Source organism: Marmota monax, unplaced genomic scaffold (genome assembly GCF_021218885.2).
Source record: "Marmota monax isolate L192 unplaced genomic scaffold, Marmota_monax_Labrador192_F-V1.1 WCK01_AAM20220418_F8-fsc00001, whole genome shotgun sequence".
Taxonomy (NCBI): domain Eukaryota; kingdom Metazoa; phylum Chordata; class Mammalia; order Rodentia; family Sciuridae; genus Marmota; species Marmota monax.
The window spans coordinates 27,622,224-27,645,516 of record NW_026693777.1 but is presented as its reverse complement, the minus strand read 5'-3'; the positions used below and the strand labels follow the sequence as shown (position 1 = coordinate 27,645,516).

The window sequence follows — 23,293 nt, the reverse complement described above, 5'->3', positions numbered from 1 at the left end:
AATTTTTGTTTAGAAGACATAATGATGTGATTATTACTAGCTCAATGGAATTTTCTGTTTCAGTTGATCAAAGACAAAAGATGTTAAAAACGAAGAAAACAACCTGGAAGCCCCAATCTCCTGTTTCTGCTTGCTGGCCATGACCTTGGAGCAAGTTATAAACCACCTTGAGCCTCATTTTCCTCAGCAGCAAAATGGGAACACTAAATACTCTTTCCTTATCTCAATATTAGGCTTGTTGGGGAAACAAAGAAAGTAATGTGAGTTAAACACTTAGTGAACTACAAAAGTATCAGACAAATTTTAAAAAGTATTATTTCAAAATCAAGACATTAAGGGGGAGATTATAGTTGCATTTCTGTTGATAAATCAAGAAGCAAAATATTTAAAAGGTTAAGTTCAAGACACAGCCATAGAAATGCAGAGTTGAAGAATGCAGAGAAACTGGACCTGACTGTGATTTAAACTTTTGCTTCAGATGAAACAGCTGTGGGGGTAATGTGGGGGAACAACCTACATCTCCCAACTGGCATGTCATGCTCACTTCAGACACTATGATCCACCCCAGTGAGGGAGGGCTTCCACCCTACTCAGTGTGGGTTTTCTCTGTTCTGGAATATGGTCGTATGCCATTTCTGCACACTTCAAACTGCTCAGAGGTGTAGTTTGAAATCTTGAAATAAAATCTTCAAGGAAAGATCAATAAATCACAGATTATTTCAACTGGAGAGGAAAAAAACTTTGGAAAATCCATAGTAGCATGGCTACAGATGTCATTCAATTCCACTAAAGACCAAAGCGTGAAGGAAAGCAGTAGTGTGCTAGTAAATACTTAGCAAACAGCTCTCCTGTGGAAAGGTGTAATAGTGTGTGTGTATGCATACCTGCACATGCATTCTTGTGTTTGTTATATATATTACTGATAAAAGATATTGTAACATACAATGTGCAAGCAACAACAATGTGCGATACTCTTTACTGCAAATTCCATAAAGCCAATTGATTTTCACAGAATGCTCTCATTGGTCTCTGATAAATTTCCTATCCATAACTAATACTGCTGCAATTCGTCTGTAATTTGAAAAGCAGAGTTGTATCCCTATCACTATCTCTTCCAATAAATTTACTAATATTAAATCTCACATGTGATCCACTAAAATATTCTTTATTCTGATACAAAGCATGCTTATTAAACTGAAGACCCTCCCAGTCTCACTACTAGACATAACACAATTTTTGTTGTTTAATTGGCATTAAGATTTTCTCCATCACCTTGAGTATATACAACCAATCAAACAGTAAATTAAGCCCTGATTTGTAGTAGTTACCCATTTCTGTTGTGTTAATATTCCCACCATGACTAATTTCCAGCTATCAAAATATATTAAAATAATTATGAAGTAAAGAGTTTTGAGAGTGTTTGTATTTTTAATATAGTTTATTTAGTTTGTAAATTAATATAATTTGACTTTTAATAATGGCTGTATTAACAACAGGCTTTTAAAATTGGCTCTTGCAATTCTATTATGTGCTGGCTTCAGCACAGTACTAGAAAGAACTCGCAAAACTATAAGAGGGATTTGGGTTCATATATTAAGAGCAGTATTTTCACGATTTAATAAACATGGGTTGAAATCTTGGCTCTGACATTAACTGAATATGTGATCTCAAGCTTCAATTCCATTTGTAAAATGGAGAAAATATCAGTCTCCATATCTCAGCATTACTGTGAGGCTAAAACCAGGTTTTCCACGTTATCATCATAGTCAATACCTGGTACATATTAAACACACAAGAGGAAATATATATTTTAAAGTTTGTGTTATCATTTTCATTGTTGTTGAAAATTTTATTCCTTATTAAGCAGTATAATGAGTTTCCAGGGCATCAGTTCAAAACCTCTCCTCCTAACTTTATGGAAATGGAAGAGATATCCAAAGCCTGGAAGACATTGAAAGAAGTCAAGGGTTGAGTAGCCTCCTAGGTCTTAGAGTCATTATCATGAGTTTTTCCCAAATCACCTGATATCTATTTTGATTTAAAGCCATTCAACCATCCTGTTCATTCCTATTAGTTCATTGACCATTTTCACTTCAAACAAGAACTCTAATTTATACCTGTTTTTAAAACCAGAAGAAAAAAATCCAGAATTGACTTACTACAGCAGCAGATCCCAAACTTGCTTAAGACGGTCATCCATATCTTAGAGAAAATCAGCTGATCTACTCAAACACGCCGAATTGTACATTTTACAGTAGTGAATGTTATGATATACAAACTCTAGCTCAGTAAGACAGTTTCCTTTTAAAAGAAGGAAAAAAAGATTACAATGCTTTGGAAAATGGAAGAGGGACAAAAGTGGACTTGGGGGCCCAAACCTGGAGGGGCTGAGATGGAGGAGGGTTGACAAATGGGACTCTGGATATTTGAAAGCTGGTCCTCATAAGACCAACAAAGAAAGGACAAAGGCCACCACCTGTTAAGAGTGGACCTGTTGAGTTAGGAGTGTAACTCAGTGGTAGAGCACTTACCTAGGTCCCAGGTTCAATCCTCAGAACCCTGATATCATAAAAAAATAAATAAAAGAAAGAAAGAAATGGAGTAGACCTGGCAAAGGAAACTTGAAGCAGTTCTTGGGTACCCACAGTTATTTGGGAGCAAGTAGCTGCTGACTGCCTGCTGACTTGCTGTCCTGCCAGAAGTCCCATTGTTGAACTCAGGATTGGGCCACTGGACCCTCGGAACAAGGGCCACTGAACTTTATTTACCCCAATTCCCCACCCTCTGTCCAAAACCAGCAGCAGTGATGTCTGTCCACGTTGTCATGCTTGGTCCCCTCAGAATATCCTACTGGCCTCTGCATACCACAGCCAATGACCCAAACTAGTCTTAAGCCCACTGAGGGGCCACAGACACCTGGATGTAATGTTCATTTTTGGCCATGCAGGGCCAAGGGAGGCTGAAAAAAAACAGTGAAGGCCCCTGATTTGAATATTCTAAAGAGTGAGAACTGATACAGCCACATCTCAGATAAAGTGAGAAATTAAACAGGTCAAAGGCAAGAGTGAATGCAATGGCCTCCAAGAATACTCTGTATGGGTAAATGCTGTTTTCCTAATTTACAGAAAGGGAAATGAGGCTCAGAGACGTTCAACTACATTCAGAAGTTCCCAGAGCTAACAAGTGATATAACCAGGATTCGAATCCATGCTTTCTTGACTCCGCTGCTCCCGTCTGCACTGCCTCCTCCTGAAACTCAAATTTCTCCCAAAACCACATTAGTACTTAAAATTCCACCTGTTACTTCCCTATCAGGCCCATCTGTAGTTGTATTATCAGAACAGAAACTACCAGTCATGAGTCATGAATCCACTTGGAGGTAATGAGTAGAGACTGTACTCCTCTTTCAGGTTTCTGATTCTTGCTTTGCATTCCAGAGTGGTTTATCCAGCTTTTTCACTGCTGTGACTAAAAGTTCTGACCAGAACAATTTTAAGGGAGGGAAAGTTTATTTGGGAGCTCACAGTTTCAGAGGCTCAACCCACAGACAGCAGACTCCATCCCTCAGGATTCGAGGTAAGGTTGAACACCATGGCAGAAGAGTATGGCAAAGGGAAGCAGCTCATATGATGATCAGAAAGGAGAGAGAGAGAGAGCTCTCCACTTGACAAATTCAAATATGTACCCCAAAGCCACAACCCCAATGCCCCACCTCCTCCAGCCACACCCTACCTGCCTTCAGTTACCACTCAATCCCATCCAGGGATTAATTCACTGAGTGGGTTAAGGCTCTCATAACCCAATCATTTCTTATCTGAACCTTCTTGCATTGTTTCACACATGAGCTTTTGGGGGACACCTCACATCCAAACCATAACACAGAGGAATGGCTACATAAAACCATGGCTACATTCCCTCCTGCCCTAGGCTAAAATGGATATCACCTCCTACAGTTCACCTGCCAATTCTACCTTGATTACATCTTTAGTTCCCCTCATGTTCTTGATCTTCAGAAATTAAAGCCATGATCAGGGCAAAGCAAGAAAGAGCTGCATGGGAGCCGCACTGGTCCGTGGCTGGTGTTTTTATCACAGTTGCATGTGGCCACTGGGAACAACATGGGCCCTGCACCAGTTTAGTGATCTTATCTTCCAAAGAATTGCTCATATCCCCACATGCCAAAAATTAGGGCACCTCACTTCTGCTTCTATGTTCATCCTCATCTAATGCATTCTCTCTGGTCTCAACCCATAAGACCATGTGCTATTACTGAGATGCAGCCACTGCCACAAAAATGTCTGTCTCAAAGTCAGACACTGGAACAAAGACACCCTTCAACAGGGATTTTTATCTCCTCTAACAGCTTCCTGTAATTATTCTACATGTTCAAACAACAAAATATAAAATTCATTAGCGGGGTAGGGGACGAACCTAAAGAGGCTAAAATGTAAAAAGTAGTCAACAGCCTTCTCTATGGCTTGAAGAAGTAATATCAGAAAAGTGAAAAACATTCATCAATTATTTGTGTCATCTCAAAGTCAGACAATTAGCATAAATCTCCTCACACTGAACTAGGCACACTGGGGGAAAAAGAAGGAAATGCAAAGATTTTTAAATAGAGCTTATTTTTTTTCTTTTTTTTTATTGGTTGTTCAAAACATTACAAAGGTCTTGACATATCATATTTCATACATTTGATTCAAGTGGGTTTTGAACTCCCAATTTTACCCCAAATACAGATTGCAGAATCACATCGGTTACACATCCACATTTTTACATAATGCCCTATTAGTAACTGTTGTATTCTGCTACCTTTCCTATCCTCTACTATCCCCCCTCCCCTCCCCTCCCATCTTCTCTCTCTACCCCATCTACTGTAATTCATTTCTCTCCTTGTTTATTTTCCCATTCCCCTCACAACCTAAAAATCTTATTATTGTCAGATTTTTAAATAGAGCTTATGACAGAGTCACATCCCAAGAAAACCACCAAAAATGGAAAATATCATGAGTTGAAAATCCACTGAATTCGCCTAACCGACAAAACAACCTAGCACAATGACACAGCACACTGCAGAGTTTCCCTCATGATCCTGAGGCTGACTTGTAGCTGTGGCCACTGCCACTGGCCAGCATCAGAAGGGAGTAAGGTACCTCCTATCAGTAGCCCGGAAAAAGATCAAACTTCAGAATTCCAAGTATGTTTCTACTGAATAAGCATTGTCCTCACACCACTGGAAAATCAAAAAATCTTAAGCAGTCAGAAGTCAGGAACCGTGTGTGGTTTGGCCATTACATTCCCAAGAACGTGCTAAGTTTTCAATTTTACTTTTGGAAGTAGATTCTTTTTTCTTAAGTACAATCTCCCTGGGAACTCCCACTATATAAAATCTGCTTGAGGAAGTACTGGGTAAAGGAATGGAGACCCAGCAGCTTGCCCTGCTCCTATCCAACAATGGCTCTTTGCCCCTCTCTGCCTGGTAAAATCTACCTAACCTTTAAGGTCTTGTATGGGCTTCTGCTTCACCCTGTACTTATATCTCTTGTACATTACACTTGTAACAGCTGTAACATTACAGGAGTAGATAGGGTCCTACAGGATGTGCAATAACTGCCCTTTTTCAAGTTAGGGAAACTGAGGCTCAGAGAATTTTAAAACTGACTAAGGGTCAATGGCAGTAAAGCAAAGGTTTGAGTTCAGGACTTTCTGACTCCAGATTCTGGGCTCTCAGGTACCATCCTACATGTTGTTTCTAATGCTTTTTCTCAGTTGAAATTACCTCAGTTTTCTTCAGTTGAAATTACCAATTCACCCTTGGGTACTCTCAGAACATAGTTTTTTCAAGGCATATATCACGTCCTGCTTCATATTATAGATTTTTTTTCCCCATGACTCATAAGCTCCTGGAGAGTAGGTTCTGTGCTCTGTTCATCACTCGTGATCTAACAATAATTTATAAATAGCTGAGTTTTTCCCAGTTTCCTGGGGTTGGTCTTCCTTGAGAAAGCACACCTGGGTGCAGACCCCAGAAAATGCTAAGGGCTCACAAGCTTTCAGGTAAGCCATATTTACCACCCCACCACCCGCCTCCACCACCTGCCTTTCCACAGTCCAGGTGGGATAGAGTGACTAATTCTCACTCACAGAATTTAAGGAGAAGAAAAATGAATCCACTCCAAGCTGAAGGCGTCTGGGCAGCCTTCCCCAAGTCCTCTCTGTCTCCTACTTCCTGGCTGAATGCAGAGGAAGTAGCCAGATTGCAGAGACCCAAAAAGATGGTAGAAATACTTGGTGGAAGGATAAGTCAGGGACAGTAGATCACAAAGAGGGCAAGAAATAAATCCATTAAGCCACAAAGACTTAGGAATTATTTGTTATAGCAACTAGCCCTGCCCTGACAGATACATTCTGACTTATTCAAAGTATATTACTCAACTTTTTTAGTTAATAAGCTATTCTTTCACAATATAAATGCTTCCAAACAAATTCAGACCATAATATATTCTTACTTTAGCATGTAAGAAAAAATTGAACTTTGGAATAAAGAAAAGAGATTACTGAATATCCTTTCAATAGAGTGCTGGAGAATTATCTAATTCCATTAGGACTCTGCAACTGTCATTGTTTTTGAACTATGTGACAGCTCTTCAAGTTGCAGATAACTGATAGCAGAACACTAATTCTCTGGACAAGCAAATTCAATATCCAGTGGAAGGACAGTCCTTGCCCTTTGGGAAAAAAGTTAGCCTTGCCTCCATCTATAAATTCATTTCAACCATTCTTGACTCCACATAAATTTATGTCTCTTTGATGTCTCCTCTGAACCAGCTGGGGTCAACTGGTTCCTTCATTAATTAATGAGTTGGAAAAAATCTTTAACACATGTTCATGTTATATTGGTATGAGAGTCATGATTGTTATCTTCTTTTAAAATTCATCTTTTAACAGTATGAATTATTGATGGTCCCTCGAAAAGTCATTAAATCAAGATCTTAAAGAATGAGCATTTTGATACAGTGAGAGAGATTAAGAGTGAATCCTCTTCAGATCCCAGGCAGTCCTGGGTAAGTTTGACGAAGGTTCTGAAGAATGAAGCCAGTAGCACATATCTGTAATTCCAGCGACTCAGGGGACTGAGATAGAATGATCACGAGTTTGAAGCCAATCTCAGCAACTCAGTGAGACCCTGTCTAAAAATAAAAAGGCTGCGGATGTAGCTCAGTGGTAAGTTCCCCTGAGTTCAATCCCCAGTACAAAATAAAATAAAGAATGCAAAGGGACAAGGATAATGGAGGAAAAGAACAAAGGAAAGATGGCATGGTTCCACTGAAAACAGACTTTCCAAAATCAGAATTTTTCCTGTGGTTTTCCCCTTCTCCATTTTATTAGTGGATAACCTCCTCTGTGGTTTCCATGGCTCAGCCCTGAGCAGTCAGACTCTGCACCTAACTCTGTGCATGGCCCATCTGCTGCCCATGTGGCAGGGCTCAGAATCCCAAGGCTTGGTCCTGTGGGATGCACAATACTTTATCAGGCTGGGGGTAAACAAACACAGGTGGTAGTTCACCCAGTGCCCAGGGCTGATTTCTCATCAAACCTTCTGCAGTTGTAAGTTGCTGACATTACTTTTGTGTTTACCCCCAAGGATTCATCAAATCCATCCTGTTCCAAATAGTTGCTACCCTCTTTCAAGAAAAGCAGCTTGAAAATTCAAATCCCATTACTTCAGAAAGATTTCTGCCCTGTGGGAAAACTTAAGAGATGGAAGGTATAAATCAAAATCTCCTTGGTTTTAAGCACTCTTGCATTTTAAGTTTCTTCCCTTGGTCTTGATAATCTGTACATTTGTAAGCTATTTTTAAAGATTTTTCACATGAACCAAACTGGTACCCTTTGTTGATCACAGATCTATATTTTGTGCTAACAACAATAACAACAAAAAAAGCAGATGGGCTCTGAGTTGGAAAAGCTGAATCCTGTGGTTATTAATTTTCAAATGCTGAAATGAAATGAACAAGTTCATTGGCTGACTTCAACCTCACCAGATCACTGAGCTTGGCTCTAAGGCTTTAGCATCCTTTCTTGTGGTGTTAATTGGAAATAGAGGAAATTACTTAGTTCCTCTAAGATCTGAATTGCATAAGTGAAGTGCATTCTTTCTCTGATCCAGGCTAAGTAAACCAAATATTATTTGGGAAACTAAAGATTCTTAATACAGTGGACCCACAACATTTCATTAATCACCTTAATTAGCATCATATAATCTCAAATGACAGGTAAGGACACTGTTTCAACTACTTTCTCAATTGTGTCTTTTAACACAATGGAAAGCTTTTTAACATCTTTGTTTACTTGTATTTTCAGAGAGAATAATTTGTACTTAGTTTTTTTTTTCCTTTTCTGAAAATTGTCCCACTTCTCCTAATATTTTTTCTTGTTTAATTGCCAGAAGAGCCTACTAGATGTTTTCACATTTCAATAATTCCCCAACTGATCTTATAAGTGCATCCTGATGACAAAGAAATTAGTTCACAGCACTCTCCGTAGGTGTAATGTACCATATTAATGTTTTTATTAACTGTAGCTGATGAAGAGATTATTTTCTGGCTTAATTCCAAGACTCCTGTTGTAGCTCTCCAAAGAAAAAGCAACTGCTGATTTTCACATAAAAATTGCATTTTTCCAATTCTCTAGTTCAACATAATTTAATTATGAAAATACAGATAAGGGCTTCAGCTTCTAGAAAACATCAAATATGTTATTTCATATAGACCATTAAAAGAAATAAAATCAGGATGCATGTTTTGGAGAAGAGATATTTGGATTTAAATTTCCAGAGAGATTTTCCTGATAAGCAAGTCCAAATTTATTTTTAGGAAAACTCTGATAAAAAAAAAAACAAATCAATAACTAAAAATAAAAACTAAAAAAAAAAAAAAAAGAACCAATATCTAGAGACTGGAGCTGTAGCTCAGTGGCAGAGCACTTGCCTAGCATGTGTGAGGCACTGGGTTCGATCCTTAGCACCACATAAAAATAAACAAATAAAATAAAGGTATGCTGCCATCTATAACAACAAAACATTTTTTTTAAGAACCAATGACTAGAAACTCCTACAAGATATGAAGATACAAAAAGAGAAAATTTCTCAAACCAGGACCCTAAAGCACTTCTGCTGTGGCTGGAAGTGAGATACAAAAATTCAACAAGGTTCTCTGAATTAGAGAAGCAATGAGCCAGTGCTAGAGAAAACCAGCTTTAATAAATGCCTCCCTTCCATTGAGGTGATGCTATGTCTGTTTCCATTCTTTGATAGGAGAGATCAAAGGCCTTGTCTCTACAAAGTCACCTAATTAACCTTCTGGGATTTTTTTAACCAATTTGTCCCTCTGAGAATAAAATCTTCTGATTTTTTCATCTTGGACTCAGGCTAAGATAATGAAAGTAGCTGGCTCTACATTCCCAAAATCTGATCATTTCTACAGTATAGAATCTCTCAAAGTTTAGTCTAAAAAAAAAAAAAATCTAAAATGTTAGATTATATTCTGGAAAAATCTAGCCTCAAAATGCTCTCTAAGTTGTGCTCCATTTGTGCACAACATGTCAAAATGCATTTTGCTGTCATGTATAACTAATCACAATAAATAAAAAATGTTATCCAAGGTTTATGACTTGAAGCATGTTATAATTAGTGGTTGTAGATGTTAAAAGCACTGTGAGTTGAGTGCTGTAGAGAAAACCAGAGAAAGTTAAAAGCAGGTAAGGTTCTACTGACACAGGACACTTAGGCTCTGTATAAGATCAGTAATAAGATCATGAAAAATCCTGAATACCTGATCATTTGCCATTTTTTCACAAATCAAACTGGTGTCATCTATGACACCATATCACTCCCCAAGTGGCCATTCAGGAAAGATGCAGTGAAGCATCTCTCCAACCACCCCCCCACACACTGTTAAGAAAATAAACCCAAAGTCATTGGATTTTAGATGTTTCAGGCCCAGAATAGCCACCAGTTGGAAGAGAACCCCTTCTTAACCAATCATCAGCACTAAGTGCTGGGTACTAGGTGCTGTGATGTTCCCAAAAATACAAGGAGCAAAACGAAATAGTACAGTGAATGGAAGTTAAACAATACTGACAATCACTTCTGGAGGACTCAGTGTGATTTAGGGGTTCCAGGGAAGGCCTCAGCCCCAGATCCTGATGTAGATAGATGAAAAAGGAAAAAGGGCATTCCAAGAAAGAAGAGTTCATGAGAGGAGAAAATGTGGAGCTTGGAATGTCCAGCACAGGTTCTGTTGATAATGACCATGGCCCAATAAAGGCAGAGGTCTGACAACAACTGAGAGAAACAAGGCAGGAAAATATGGAGATCTTGGCATATATCAGTAGTATATAAAAGAGAGCAAGATGTTTTAAGAAATACTCTGATCTTTGAACTGCTAAATCCCCAAGTTACCTGATCTATATCTCTGATTCCTTGCTTGAACATTGAATCTCTCCTTTGCTTTCGATGTAGTGTTTTACTTTGTACCCTCAGTCCTTTGAATTTCAAGAAGAGCTCTGGCATGCTTGAGCCAGCTGACCATTGTTTCAGAGGCTCATAAAGAACCTGCTGCTATAGTACTGTTATGTGAACCATCAGAGTCAGGAGTCTCTCTGGTCCAAAGGGCATTATTTTAATAACCAAGCCCCATTTCCTTCAGGATCCACACCTGAGGAAGCTGGTTGAATGCTTTGGTTATACCACATCATTCAGGCCAATCATTGTGGCCGCCACCACACCACAGTAGCACTCAACTATTTTGTGGATTGTCCCCATTCGCATTTGAGACTTTGAATTAACTTTGGGTTCATTTTCTCAAAAGAAAACTTAAGGGGGAGAAGAGGGAACTGGTGGTATTCCACAGCTGACATGGGCAAAGGGAAGAGTGTCTGTGTTAATGATCTGAGTTCTGCCTCTGATTTTAGGAATCAATGAATTCCAAGTTCTGTCTGCCTGAGATTCTCAGTGAGAAAGTCCTACCAAAGAGTTATGAAAAATCAAGTGTCAGAGGCTGGGGTTGTGGCTCAGCGGTAGAGTGTTCGCCTAGCATGTGCAAGGTGCTGGGTTCCATCCTCAGCACCACATAAAAATAAATAAATAAAATAAAGGTATTGTGTCCAACTATAACAAAAAAAATAAAAATAAAAAACAAGTGTCAGGGATCTGGGGTTGTAGCTCAGTGGTACAGCACTTGCCTTGCACATGTGAGGCCATGGGTTCAATCCTCAGCACCACATAATAGAATAAATAAATAAAGTTATTAATTCCAACTACAACTAAAAATATTTTTTTTAAAAAAATCAAGTATCAGCCTTCAAAAAGAAAAATTCAGCACAACTCACAAAATTATCCATGCCATCAATTCTTTCCTCTTTCCAAACACCTTAACATGTTCTGTGTTGAAGGAAAACTGTAGTTTGATTATAACCAATATCCTGAAGTGGTCATCAGAAGTCTTGTGAACATTAAAATGCAAGAGAGGAATAGAGGGCATTAAGTCTGTGTATATTTGCCTTGGTTTTCTTCGGGCTTGGCCTGCTCGCTCACACACACTTGCACATACACTTCCCCTCCCCCGCTTTCTCTCCCCCGCCCCCCTGTCTCTTTCTCTCTGACTTTCAGTTCTAACAAACCTCTCTGTTTGTAGTTCTCAGTACACATCTGTGAGCACAGTTGGGAATAAGCAGCAGGAAGGCCATTCATTTTGTGTATCTACCCTATTTATAACCTACCTCATGCTAAAGAGAAGACTTAGAGCTTTGAACAAAAATAGCTACAACACAACAGGATAAAAATAAAGAAATGGAAAACTTATAAAACAGTGTGTTTAAACCCTGAGTTTGTTGAATCTTTTACCACAGACATATTGATGGATTTTCTCCCCTAGAAATCCCAACTACTACTAATCTACAAGTAACCCACAGTTTAGATGGAAAGATTTATGAAGAAATATTATCTTGGATTTAAAAGGCACCCTTCTCTACAGACCTGGTTTCCCTTGTATGTTCATCCTCATGAAGCTGTGAGAGGCAATGATAATTATGTCTACTTTCAACTCTGGCACCAGCGTATCTTGCCTAATGTGAAAAAAAGACTTCTGCACCCGAGTCTTCTGCTTCTCCCATTAGAAAAAAAAAAAATTCAATTCTTTCCAAAGCAAGAGTAAAAGGTGGTTGGGGATGTGGCTCAAGTGGTAGCGTGCTCGTCTGGCATGCGTGAGACACTGGGTTCGATCCTCAGCACCACATAAAAATAAAGATATTGTGACCACCTAAAAAAAAACTAAAAAATAAATATATTTTTTAAAAAAGAAAGAAAGAGTAAAAGGCATTGCCCTCTAATCCAGAAATCTAGATGAGCACCATCTCAATGTCAGGAAGGACAACCAGGCATCTGGCAAATGCCTACCCAAGGAAACTAATATTCTCATCCCCCACACAAGTGCTTGGGTACAAACCTCCACAGTTCACATTGAGGGGTCTATAATGTGATCTGAGAAAATTAAAGCCTGAATATTGACTTAAGTTTGATATTTATGTGACTGGAATTTTTAAAGACATGCTTATCGAATGATCATTAAAAGCAATATAAGTCTTTAGTATTAGGGATTCCATTCATAGTATACACAAACACTTCTAAATTTTCTTTCCCAATCCCCTACATGAACAGAAGCTACCTCCCCCATCAAGCAGATAATCAGTATATTTCCTCTAAAACAATTATCCTGCAAGGGTAGAAGCCAGCTATCAGTATCTTTTACAGCTCTTCAGGTGAGTCCAACATGCAGCCAAGACTGACAACCACTGGTTTGGAAGCTTTGGCCAGTGAGCCACTTCTCCTTGTGCCAGTAAAACGAGACTAAGGTTCCTTTCCTCCCTCTATTCCACATACATATTTAATTAAGTTAGTCCTGGCAGCCTCTTGAACAACCTTTGAAGTCCCAGTTCAACACGTCTAAAATTATGCCCCCAAAGCCTCATATGTTTGGGGTGGGGGGGGCGCCTTTGGGAAGTGATTAGGTCATGAGGGATCTGATCTCATCCATGGATTACTCCACTGATGGCTGAATGGACTACTGGGAGGTGAAGCCTCATAAGAGGAAATAGGGATTTATCTTCTCCCCAGGCCCTCAGTGCCCTCTCTTCAGTTGCTCAGCTGCCATGGCCATCCACCACGATGGTCTGTCTCTCCTCAGACCCAAAGCAATGGAGCTGGCTGACCACGAACTAAATCCTCTGATATTGTGAGCCAAAATAAATTTTTTCTCCTGTAGGTTGTTCTTGTCAGGTATTTTGGTAACAGCAACAAGAAGCTGATTAACACAATATCATACATCAAAATACACTGGCATGTGCTGCAGTGAGGAGTTGTTTCAAACCTCACACTTCCCACTCTCTTTTGGAAAGCCTCTTTTCCTTGCTGCTGCAGCTCATGTTGCACTACGTTAAAGTATTCAGTCTTAGCTACATGTTCAGTGTTTTGAACTAATAAGATGGAGAAGAATGAGAAGGAGAATGCTGGCATATTCTAGGGTAAGACTCTGATTTCTACAGTCATGTCCACAATTTGGGTGCAGTTCATTCCACCTTGCTAATAATTCAAAACACTTTTGTCTTATGTTCTTCTCTCTTTCTGTTTGCTAAATTCTCAGGTAACGAAGCTGATGAATTAATTGCTTGTAGAGTATAACAAATGATAATACCTTAATGAGTTATCCTACCCAGAAAGCAGTTCTGTATTTCTCTAAGACTATATTATTGCAATCCAAAGACATATTATTGCAATCCAAACTAAGGCTCTAATATTGGAACGTAGGTATCATGTTAGCACAGGAAAGGTGATATAAATTAGGGGATCAGGCAATGCACCCCTAAAGTCACACCTCACAGATGGCTTTCCCACTGCAAACCCAGCTTCTAAGGGATGACTGACCTCCTTGCTGTGAAATTGCTCAGCCACTAACTTCACATCTATGGAACTACTCCCTGCTCCATGGAAATTGATGACATATGGCAGTATGTCACCCTTTTACTATTTCCCTAACATACAGCACTTTGTAGGTACTTGTATTAATCAGTTTTGCATTGCTGTGAGCAAAATACCTGATATAAACAACCTAGAAGAGGAAAGGTTTATTTTGGCTCACAGTTTTAGAGATTCAGTTGATGATCAGCTGGCTACAATGCAAAAACATCACAGCAGAAGGGCATGGTAGAGGAAAGCTACTCAGCTCATGGCATCTGGGAAGCAAAAGAGAGAGAGAGAGAGAGAGAAAGGATCTGGGGAAAAGACAAACCCTTCCAGGGCTTGTCCCCAATGATCTATTTCTTCCAACTAGGTCCCACCCACCCTCAGTAGTCCATGTTGCTGCCAATGGACTAATCCATCAAAATAAGAACCTTCGTGATCCAATCACTACCCAAAAGCTCCACCTCTGTACACATGAGACTTGGGGAAAATTCCAGATCAAAAACCAAGACAGTGCTTAAGGAATGTCTGGTAAAAATAAATAAATTAAAAAGGTACACAAATACTCTTCACCCTTCTGTTTGTCCATAAATGTCCCTAGATAATTAACTGAATATTTATCATCATATAAGACTTACAGAAAAAAAATCCATTTCCTTAATCAAGTACCCATTCCAATGTGACAAGTAGGCTTTCTAAAAAAAGTGAAGACAGCTATAAATCTGCACTTAGCTGATGGCTTTTGGAAGTCTTATCTCTCCAGAACATCAACAAACTCTAAAGTAACCTAAAATTGTCTCTTTTTGAGAAAAACAATGAAATAATGTCACCATCAAGCTCCCATTCAGAACTAAACTCAAAACCTATTTAAAACACAGGTAATAGTTTAAATAAAGATTGTTTACAGGAGAGAGGAGACATGGACAAGTATCTACTACAAGAGAAGAAAACACACAGAACTCACTGATGGAGGTGATGATTGACACCCACCCCATCCATTCCATCAATGGTGGTTGGGAAATGGGCATGTGTCCTGATCCCCATCAGTTAGGGGAAAGACAAATTCTACTGGAAAATCCTTAGAAAGACTTCCTCTCCTTTAAGCAAGAAACACAGTGAAAAGGCAGTTGTCTTCTATCTGGGGACAATGTCTTGTTGGTGTGAAACTGAGCTCTCTGCCTCCAAAGCAAGTGTATGTCACAGTGTGGAAAACAGACGTTCAGAGAATTCTAGGCTGTGAATCTACTGCTTACTGCTTTGCTTTAGAAAGCCATCTACATTTTCCACCCTTGTTACTTAACAGGAAGTGAGACTATAATCTATTCAAAGAGTTTGCATTATATTTTTAGTCAATCCCAACTACCCATCTCAATCTGTTCACTTAAAAATATATATGTGTGTTTAACATTTGCTTTGGTATATCATTCATGTTGTAAAAAATGGATATGGTGATCTATAAATAAAATAATCCACTTAAAAATAGACTGAAGCAGACAGCCTTAAAATATTATTATAATAAATTAGGATTACTTTTTTAAAAGGGCCTCAGTGTTTGCATTTTTACTGATCCATTTTTAAAGTAGATTTAATTTTACAATATTCACAAAAGTATGCACCTTATTAAATAACTTACTGAAATCTGTATTAGTTTCCATTTGCTGCTGTAACAAACCATAAACTTAGTGACTTAAAACACCAAAAATTTATTATCTCACAGTTCTGAAATTCCGAAGTCTGAAATAGGTTTCCCAGTTCTAAAACTAATGTTGGCAGCACTGCATTCTTTCTAAGGAATCTAGAAGAAAATCTGTTTCCTTCCCTTTTCCAGATTCTAGAGGCTCCCAGCTTTCCTTGGCTCCTGGCCCCATCACTCCAACATTTGCTTTTGTCATCACATCTCCTTCCGTGACTCTGACTCTCCTTCCTCCCTCTTATGAGGACTTGGAGATTACACTGGACCCACTCAGATAATCCAGGATCTTCTTCCCATCCCTGTCTCAAGAACTTTAACTTTATCACATCAGCACACTCCTTTTGCCACATATGGTAACATATTCACAGATTCCAGAGAGCACGACATAGACATCCTAGGAAAGCCATTATTCTAGTACCACAAAATCCACCACAAATAGGGACCTGACCTGAAAGTATTTAGGAAACTGGATCAATTACTACTAACCCAGAAGTTGGTACTGGCTTTGAGTTAGGAGGAAAAACCCTTGCCTCTCCAAGAAAAAGTTGGTGGGACTAAAAAAAAAAAATCTCAAGCCTTAGATACTCCTCAAAGCACAATCTTCTCCATGGGAAAAAGACCAGGTTGAAAGATTTGGTTCTTGTTTTGGTTTCCACAAAACCCAGAAGGCTAAAAACAGGGTGGAAGAACGAGTTTATTGGGAAAAGAAAAGTAAAAAGTAAGAGATACCTAGGGAAATAGTAAATTATTATAATAAGGAGGGGGAAAGCCTTAGCACCTGCAGGAATCACTTTTAAAAGCATATCAAACCACCAATTGGAATCACTAATTTATGAAATGTTAGCTGTGTATAGGGGTTGGAATCCAGAAGCAGGACAGGAGACAACAGAGTGATTTGTCCTGAGCTTTATGCCTACCACATCTTAAAATTTAACTGCTATTAGGTAAAAATTTGAATAACTCAAGTGTTCATCAATAGGTAAATAGATAAACAAAATGTGGTCTATCCATACAACTAAATAACACCCAGCTGTGACAAGGAACAAATTACTGATCCATACAACACAGCTAAATCTCAAAGTCACTGTGCTAAGTGAAAGAAGCCAGACACAAAAATTTATATACCATATGATACCATTTATATAAAATTCTAGAAAATGCAAACTAATCTATAGTGTCAAAAGTAGACTTGGGGCTGAGGGCTAAAGAAGGTGCTGCAGAGGGCATGAGGAATCACTGGGATGAGATGACGGGAATGTTCTGCATGTGATTATGAAATGGATGTGTGGCTGACAACTGTCAAAACTCATTGACTTGTACCCTTTAGATGGGTGCAACTTATGGTTTGCAGTATATACCTTGATGATTCCTTAAAAATCGGACTCCTATTCAGTAATAAATTTGTGTTGAAGCTCATTATAAGGCCATAACCATAATCATTGCAACTTCAGACTGAAGCCTCTCCACATTTTTCTTCTTCACAGTTCCTACAATTACTTACATTTATTCATGGACAGCAAGCCAACTTCTTAAGTGAGGAAACTAATTTTTTTGACCACAACCAATGGTAGGTGCCATATGAACTCCCTCCTTCTGTAGGAGAGTAACCTCTCTCACTCCCTTCCCTAGCAAAGCACTAGAGTCCTGAATATTCAACCTATCCATGTTACAGTATACATGATAGAGTCACTTTATGTATAGATTTTTGTCTTTGTTTTTAACCTGCATTGTAAAAAGTTATCTTTGTATTTTGTATTTTTTCCCATTCATATAAAACCTGTCAGAGTAGGACAGGAGTGTTTCAGACTAAATATTTGTCCACTTGTTCACAGACCTATGTTCATATTATTTTGTGTTTATTTTATAATATTTTGGTACCACAACATTTTCATACCTCTATAAACTTTTAACAGTTTTATTTGACATATTTTAGAGTCAATATGTATTGCCCAATATATGCTGCATTTATTCAGAAAACAGTTCAGCAGATATTGTATGCACAACAATAATACCTTCTGCCTGTCCACTGGACACTAACCCTTCAGTATCCTCTCTCCTTGCAAAGTCTCAGACCCACATTCAAATTTTCACTGAAGTAGCCCACAAAACAATCATATGATTCTTCAACTTAATGTCTGCCAGGCTGAAGGTATAAACAGGCCCAGCTGTTTAAAAACTAAGAAGGGGATTTCTTTAAAGAGGTCGCTTCACATAGGGTCAAGAGAGTGGGCCTTACAAAGCACTGTGTGGCACACGCCTATAATCCCAGTGACTCAGGAGACTTAGGCAGGAGGATTGTAAGTTCAAGGGCAGCCTCAACAACTTAGCTAGGCCCTAGCAAATTAGCAAAACCCTGCCTCTAAATTAAAAAAAAAAAAATTAAGGGCTGGGGATGTAGCTCAGTGGTAAAACATCTCTGGGTTCAATCCCCAGTGCCAAAAAGAAGATGGGGGAGGAAGGAGACTGAGTCTCTCATTCAGAGGTTAATAGTGTCTACTCCTGACAAAAAAAAAAAGAATAGACTGGGGAGCTTCCCTGTCGCAGGAAGGGAGTGACAGGCAGAGATGCAGTCTGCATTCTCAGAGTGTCTTGTGGAAAACATGAACCATGCCCTGGAGAGAGTAAGCACAGGGATATCTGGACTCTCAGCTGGTGAGAGGAGACTGTGTTGGACAATAAACAGAAAAGCTGTGGGACAACCCCAATGCTCACATACTGGCAGAGAAAGAATGTCCCCTGAGGAACAAATTCTGAAAGGACAGAAGGTGACAAAACACATTTGCTTTCTGACTCCCATGCATTTGTGCTCTTGCTCAACATTGGTTGCGCGCTTTTCCTCCCTACTTGCAAGTCTTCCTAAAATTCTTGCAGCTGAGAAGGAAAAAAATGGGATTCCTTCCCAAAATCAGATAACTGTTCTCATCAGGGGCAGTTGGAATCTGCTATTTATAAACATAAATTTCTTAAAGAAATAACTGATTTTTCCCCCCAAATGAACTACTCATAAACAGAAAAATCATTTTGCTCCATGACAGATGCCAAAGATAAAGTTGTCACCTTAGAACAGTAAAGGGGGAAGAAGGAAGGAGAGGGAAATACATGACTCTTACCCAGGCCTTGATTCTGCTGTTCCCACTCAATGGCATCGGGCACCTGGTAGGTGGCTCCCTCCAGTGGGTCCATGTTTCCCTGCTCTAAGCCGGGTTCCTGGGATGTGATGCCAGGGAGAGTGAAACTCGTCACCTCAGAGTCGCCATCAAAGCTCTCATCCAGGGAGTCTGCATCTTTATCCTCCTCATCCTCTTCCTCATCTTCCTCTTCTTCCTCTTCATCTTCTTCATCCTCTTCATCCTCATCTTCTTCTCCCTCTGGGAAAAGTAGAAATCAAAGGGAAACACGAAAACATACAATGAGCACGTTCTCAAAACACACAGATCTTTTCAGCTGATCAAAACACTACCCAAAACTCACACTGAGTCTTTGAATACCAATTTTTATTGCCAGTTAGATGATGTGAGCTTTGCAGGATTATGCACCCACCATATACCTTTTATTTTATTTCACTGAAGTACTGGGGATTGAACTGCTTGGTGCATGCTAGGCTAGTGCTCTACCACTGAGCTACATCCCCAACCCCATATATCACACATTTTTTAAAAATCATATTATGTCAAATAAATATCATGTATCATGCTTACTGAGAGTTAAAGTTCAGGTACTATTAGTTGTTATTGAAGTAATTTATATTTACAGGGGTAAGAAACATCCCATTTCTGTGTTCCAGAGGTCATGTAAGGTGTATGTTAGAAATTAACATAGAAATACCAACAGAACTTAAAAAAAAAAAAACAGTTGTTCCCATCCCTTCAGCTCTCATAATATTAAAGAGGTGAATTCATTATTTTGGCATTTCCTTCTATTCTTTCACATCAATGAACATATCTCACAACAATGTAAAGTGAGAGAGGCACCAAAATCTGCTCTTGGGTCCTATTCTCCCTGAGGAGGAGTGACCCAAGAAACTGGAAACGACTGCATCCACATTCTCAATCCCATTCTACAGGAAACTGGGAAACAGGATATGTACCAAGGAGAGTCAGAAAAGCAATATGTGGAAAAAATTGTCATTATCACCATCATCAGAGTTAAATCTACAATTTGTCATTTTCAGTGCTTCAAGTAAAATGGGTTTAAGGAATATAAAATCGCAAGTTTGTATTGTTTCACCTATTTCAATTTTCTAGGAATACTCCAACTCCCCCAACCATGGATGCATCCCAAAGCTCAGAGAGTTCACTGAAGGCCTTTCTTTCCATCTCTCCCATTAGGGGTCCACACAGTGGTTACTCAACAGGGAACAGGGAGCAGAAACAACCAAAGCAACTCAAGAATTCTGAGACTTTCTTTTGTTCCCAAACAACCTTCCTCACACATACCCATCATCCTGTATCATTTAGAGGTTTTGTGACTTTTAAAAAATATTAGCTCCTGATAGGGGTTTAGACCAGAGGTAGAGTGCTTGCCTAGCATGTGCAAGGCTTTGAGTTTAATCCCCAGAAATGCAAAAAAGAAAAAAATAATAACTCTTGTCTTTTTTTTTATTCTTATAGGGCCTTTAATGTTGTAGGATTTAATAACTGTCACTATTCCAAAAATTAAACACATTTTTACTGTGCACCTAATGGGTGCTATTCCAGGAACAATGAATAAAGCAATAACGTTTCTAACTTCACAGAGATGATATGCCACTCGGGGAGACATACAGCAAACAAGTAGATATAAATAAACTGTCAAGAAAAAAGAAATGCCAGGTGCTCTTATTTTTAGATGGACAGATTAAGGAAAACTGTTCTGATAAAGTAAAATTTGAACAGAGACCATACCAAAATAATAAATTCTCTTGTTTAATTGAGGTCAGTGTCTACAAGGAAAGTATTCACAGCAGATGAACAGCAAGAACAAAAGTCTTGTGGCAAATATGCACTGCAAGGAAGACTGGACTGGGGACAGAGACAGACAGAATATGGAAATGCAATAAGAGGGAATACGTATGGACCAGATCTAAATTATATATGTTTTTAAAATGACTCTGGCTACAAGGTGGAGAATTATCCATATCAGAGCAAGAGACAGAGCAGTAAGACCCATTAGGAGGAGGTTAGGAGGTTAGTATGAGCTACCATCTCCTGCTTAACACTTACAGAGCAAGTGATGGTTCTCGCACTAGGGTACAGTCCAGGAAGGGATTCCAAGTGGTCAGACCTAGAATGTAATTTGAAGGTGAAGCCCTGCTGATAATTATAATGTGAAGTGCACATTTCTGAAAATGGAAATTAAAGGATAATAAGAAAGATCAAGAATTTTTATTTGAGATAGATTGTGTAATGGCCATGCCTATGATATCCACATGGAGTGCTGGAAGTCTTTGAGAAGGTCACAGCTAAAGATAAAGTTTGGAAGTCAACAAGTCACATACAATATCTCAAGTCTTGAGACTGGTTGAAATCATCAAGGGGGCAAGTGTGGACAGAAAGGGCAGTAGTCCTGCCCAAGCTCTGGGCAATCTACCATTTAGAGGTTAGCCAGTCAAGGGGGATTCCGCAAAGGAGTCAAAGAAGTGACCACAAACATAGGAGAAAAACCAAGAAGAGTGTCATGTGCAGTAAGGTAAAAGAATAAAGCATTTCCAAGGGGCTGAATAAGACTGCAAATGTCCCTCTGGCTTTGCCATCAGAAGGGTAATAGTGACTCAATAAAGGTTTCCCCCATGGAAGGATTGGGACAAAAGCCAGGTTGGAGTGGTTCAAAAGAAAACTAGAAACAAAACTGTCAACAGACCAAATATAGAAAATTATTTCCAGAAATTTGGCTGAAAAAGAACAGGAATATTAGGATATACCTGGAGGGAGATATGGAATAAAGGGTAAGTTTCTTTAAAAAATAGAAGACACTAGAACTTGATTGTAAGTTGATGGATATGATCCAGTAGAGAAGGGTAATGATGATGCAAGGAAGAGAGGAGAAGAAGCCAGAGCCATATCCTGGGAGATATGGTATCATATAGCAGTGACATCCAGACTGTGGAGCCACATGAACTTATTATGGCTATAATTTTGGACAAGTTTCTGAATTTGGCTGCACCTCAGCTTCTTCATGTGTAACAATGGTATTATTCCTATCATTATCATCCCAGGGCTGTTCTAAGGATTTCATTAGATAATATATAAAGTACTTAAAACGAAGCCTAGCATGTAGTGGTCACTATGTAAGGTTAGCTTCTTTACTCTGACAGGGCACGGGATCCAGGGCACAGGTTGGCACAGATACATCCACCACCACTACAGGAGGAAGGGCAGAGAAAGCAGGCACAGGTGCAGGCAGTGGGTAGATTTGGTGGTAGGAATATGTCCAAGTAATCTTCATATTTCTCATGTTCTCAAACAAGAAACTGGATAGGAAAAGAGAAATGTCAAGTGGTTTGCGGTGAAAGGAGAAAGCGTGAAATAGCATCTTGCAGAATGGGCAAGCAAATTCTCAGGGGAAAAGTGGTGAGCCCTATGAGATGTGTCATCATAAATTTAAAGTGAGACCCATTAAGACAGTCGTGTTTTTCCCCAGCCACAATCAGCTGCTTGGGTGTAGACATGGGTGGAGAGTTGAGTAGGCAGAGAGATTTAACCAGCAGCTGGTTTTACTGGAATGGAAAGAGGATAAGAAGGATGCTGATTCTGGAAGAAGTGGTAACTATAAACATAGACCATGGACTTCAACTAAAAAGAAGCTGAGGAGGAGACTGCATAGAGAAAAAGTGATGGGGCAAGAGGATTATAGAGAAAACCATCAGGGATCATCCAAATTATTTGAGGACTCTGCTGATCTTCCTCCCAAAGATGAGAATTCACCATAAGCTGAAAAGATCACTTCTTTAATTTTTGAAGCATTATAAAGTCACTCTTAGTTTCCTTTCCTTCCCACAAAGCTAAGAAATCAGAAATGATAGAATAACTGTGACAATTGATAATGATCCTCAAGGTTCACTATTCCCTGACGACTACCACCTGCCAAGAACAACTTCAACTTGGACTTCAACATCTTCAGTTAATTCTTCCTCTTTAAAGTATAGAACTATAAAGAACAAAAGGGACTTTATCCTTAACACAACTTTTTTGTTCCAGAGAGAGGGTTGCATCTAAACATACCTAGGCCAACAAGAAGGTCTCTACGTTCAGGATGTAATTTGGAGGACATTGCTGGGCTCAACATGCCTCCTACACCCTCCTGCACTCACCCACCATGGTACAGCCTTCCTTCCTTCCCTGCCCCGAAATGCCCAACAAGAGATAGCTTCCAGTGAGTCCGACAAACCCAGGTGCACTCTCTCCAGTGATAGCTTACTGAGTAACACACAGCTGATACCACTAGACAGTAAGGAAGAACTGATTTACATGGGAGATGAGAAAGGAAAGCCTTTGCCTGGTACTATCAAGCTCATCCTTTTGCATGAAGCAACTCAGAAGATTAACTATTTGTACTTAAAATATCGGTAAAAATAACAGAGCACACACAAAGATAGCTGTAAAAAA

The 23,293-nt window shown here is 39.2% G+C and overlaps 1 protein-coding gene across 1 annotated transcript in view; it reads right to left on the bottom strand.

Moving 5' to 3' along the window:
- Armh4 (armadillo like helical domain containing 4) overlaps positions 1-23,293 on the bottom strand; it is a 128,095-nt gene that overhangs the window by 60,929 nt on the left and 43,873 nt on the right. Inside the window, exon 5 of the mRNA XM_046461820.2 lies at positions 18,821-19,078. Coding sequence (XP_046317776.1) covers positions 18,821-19,078 — 258 coding nt within the window. The remainder of the gene's footprint in view (positions 1-18,820; positions 19,079-23,293) is intronic.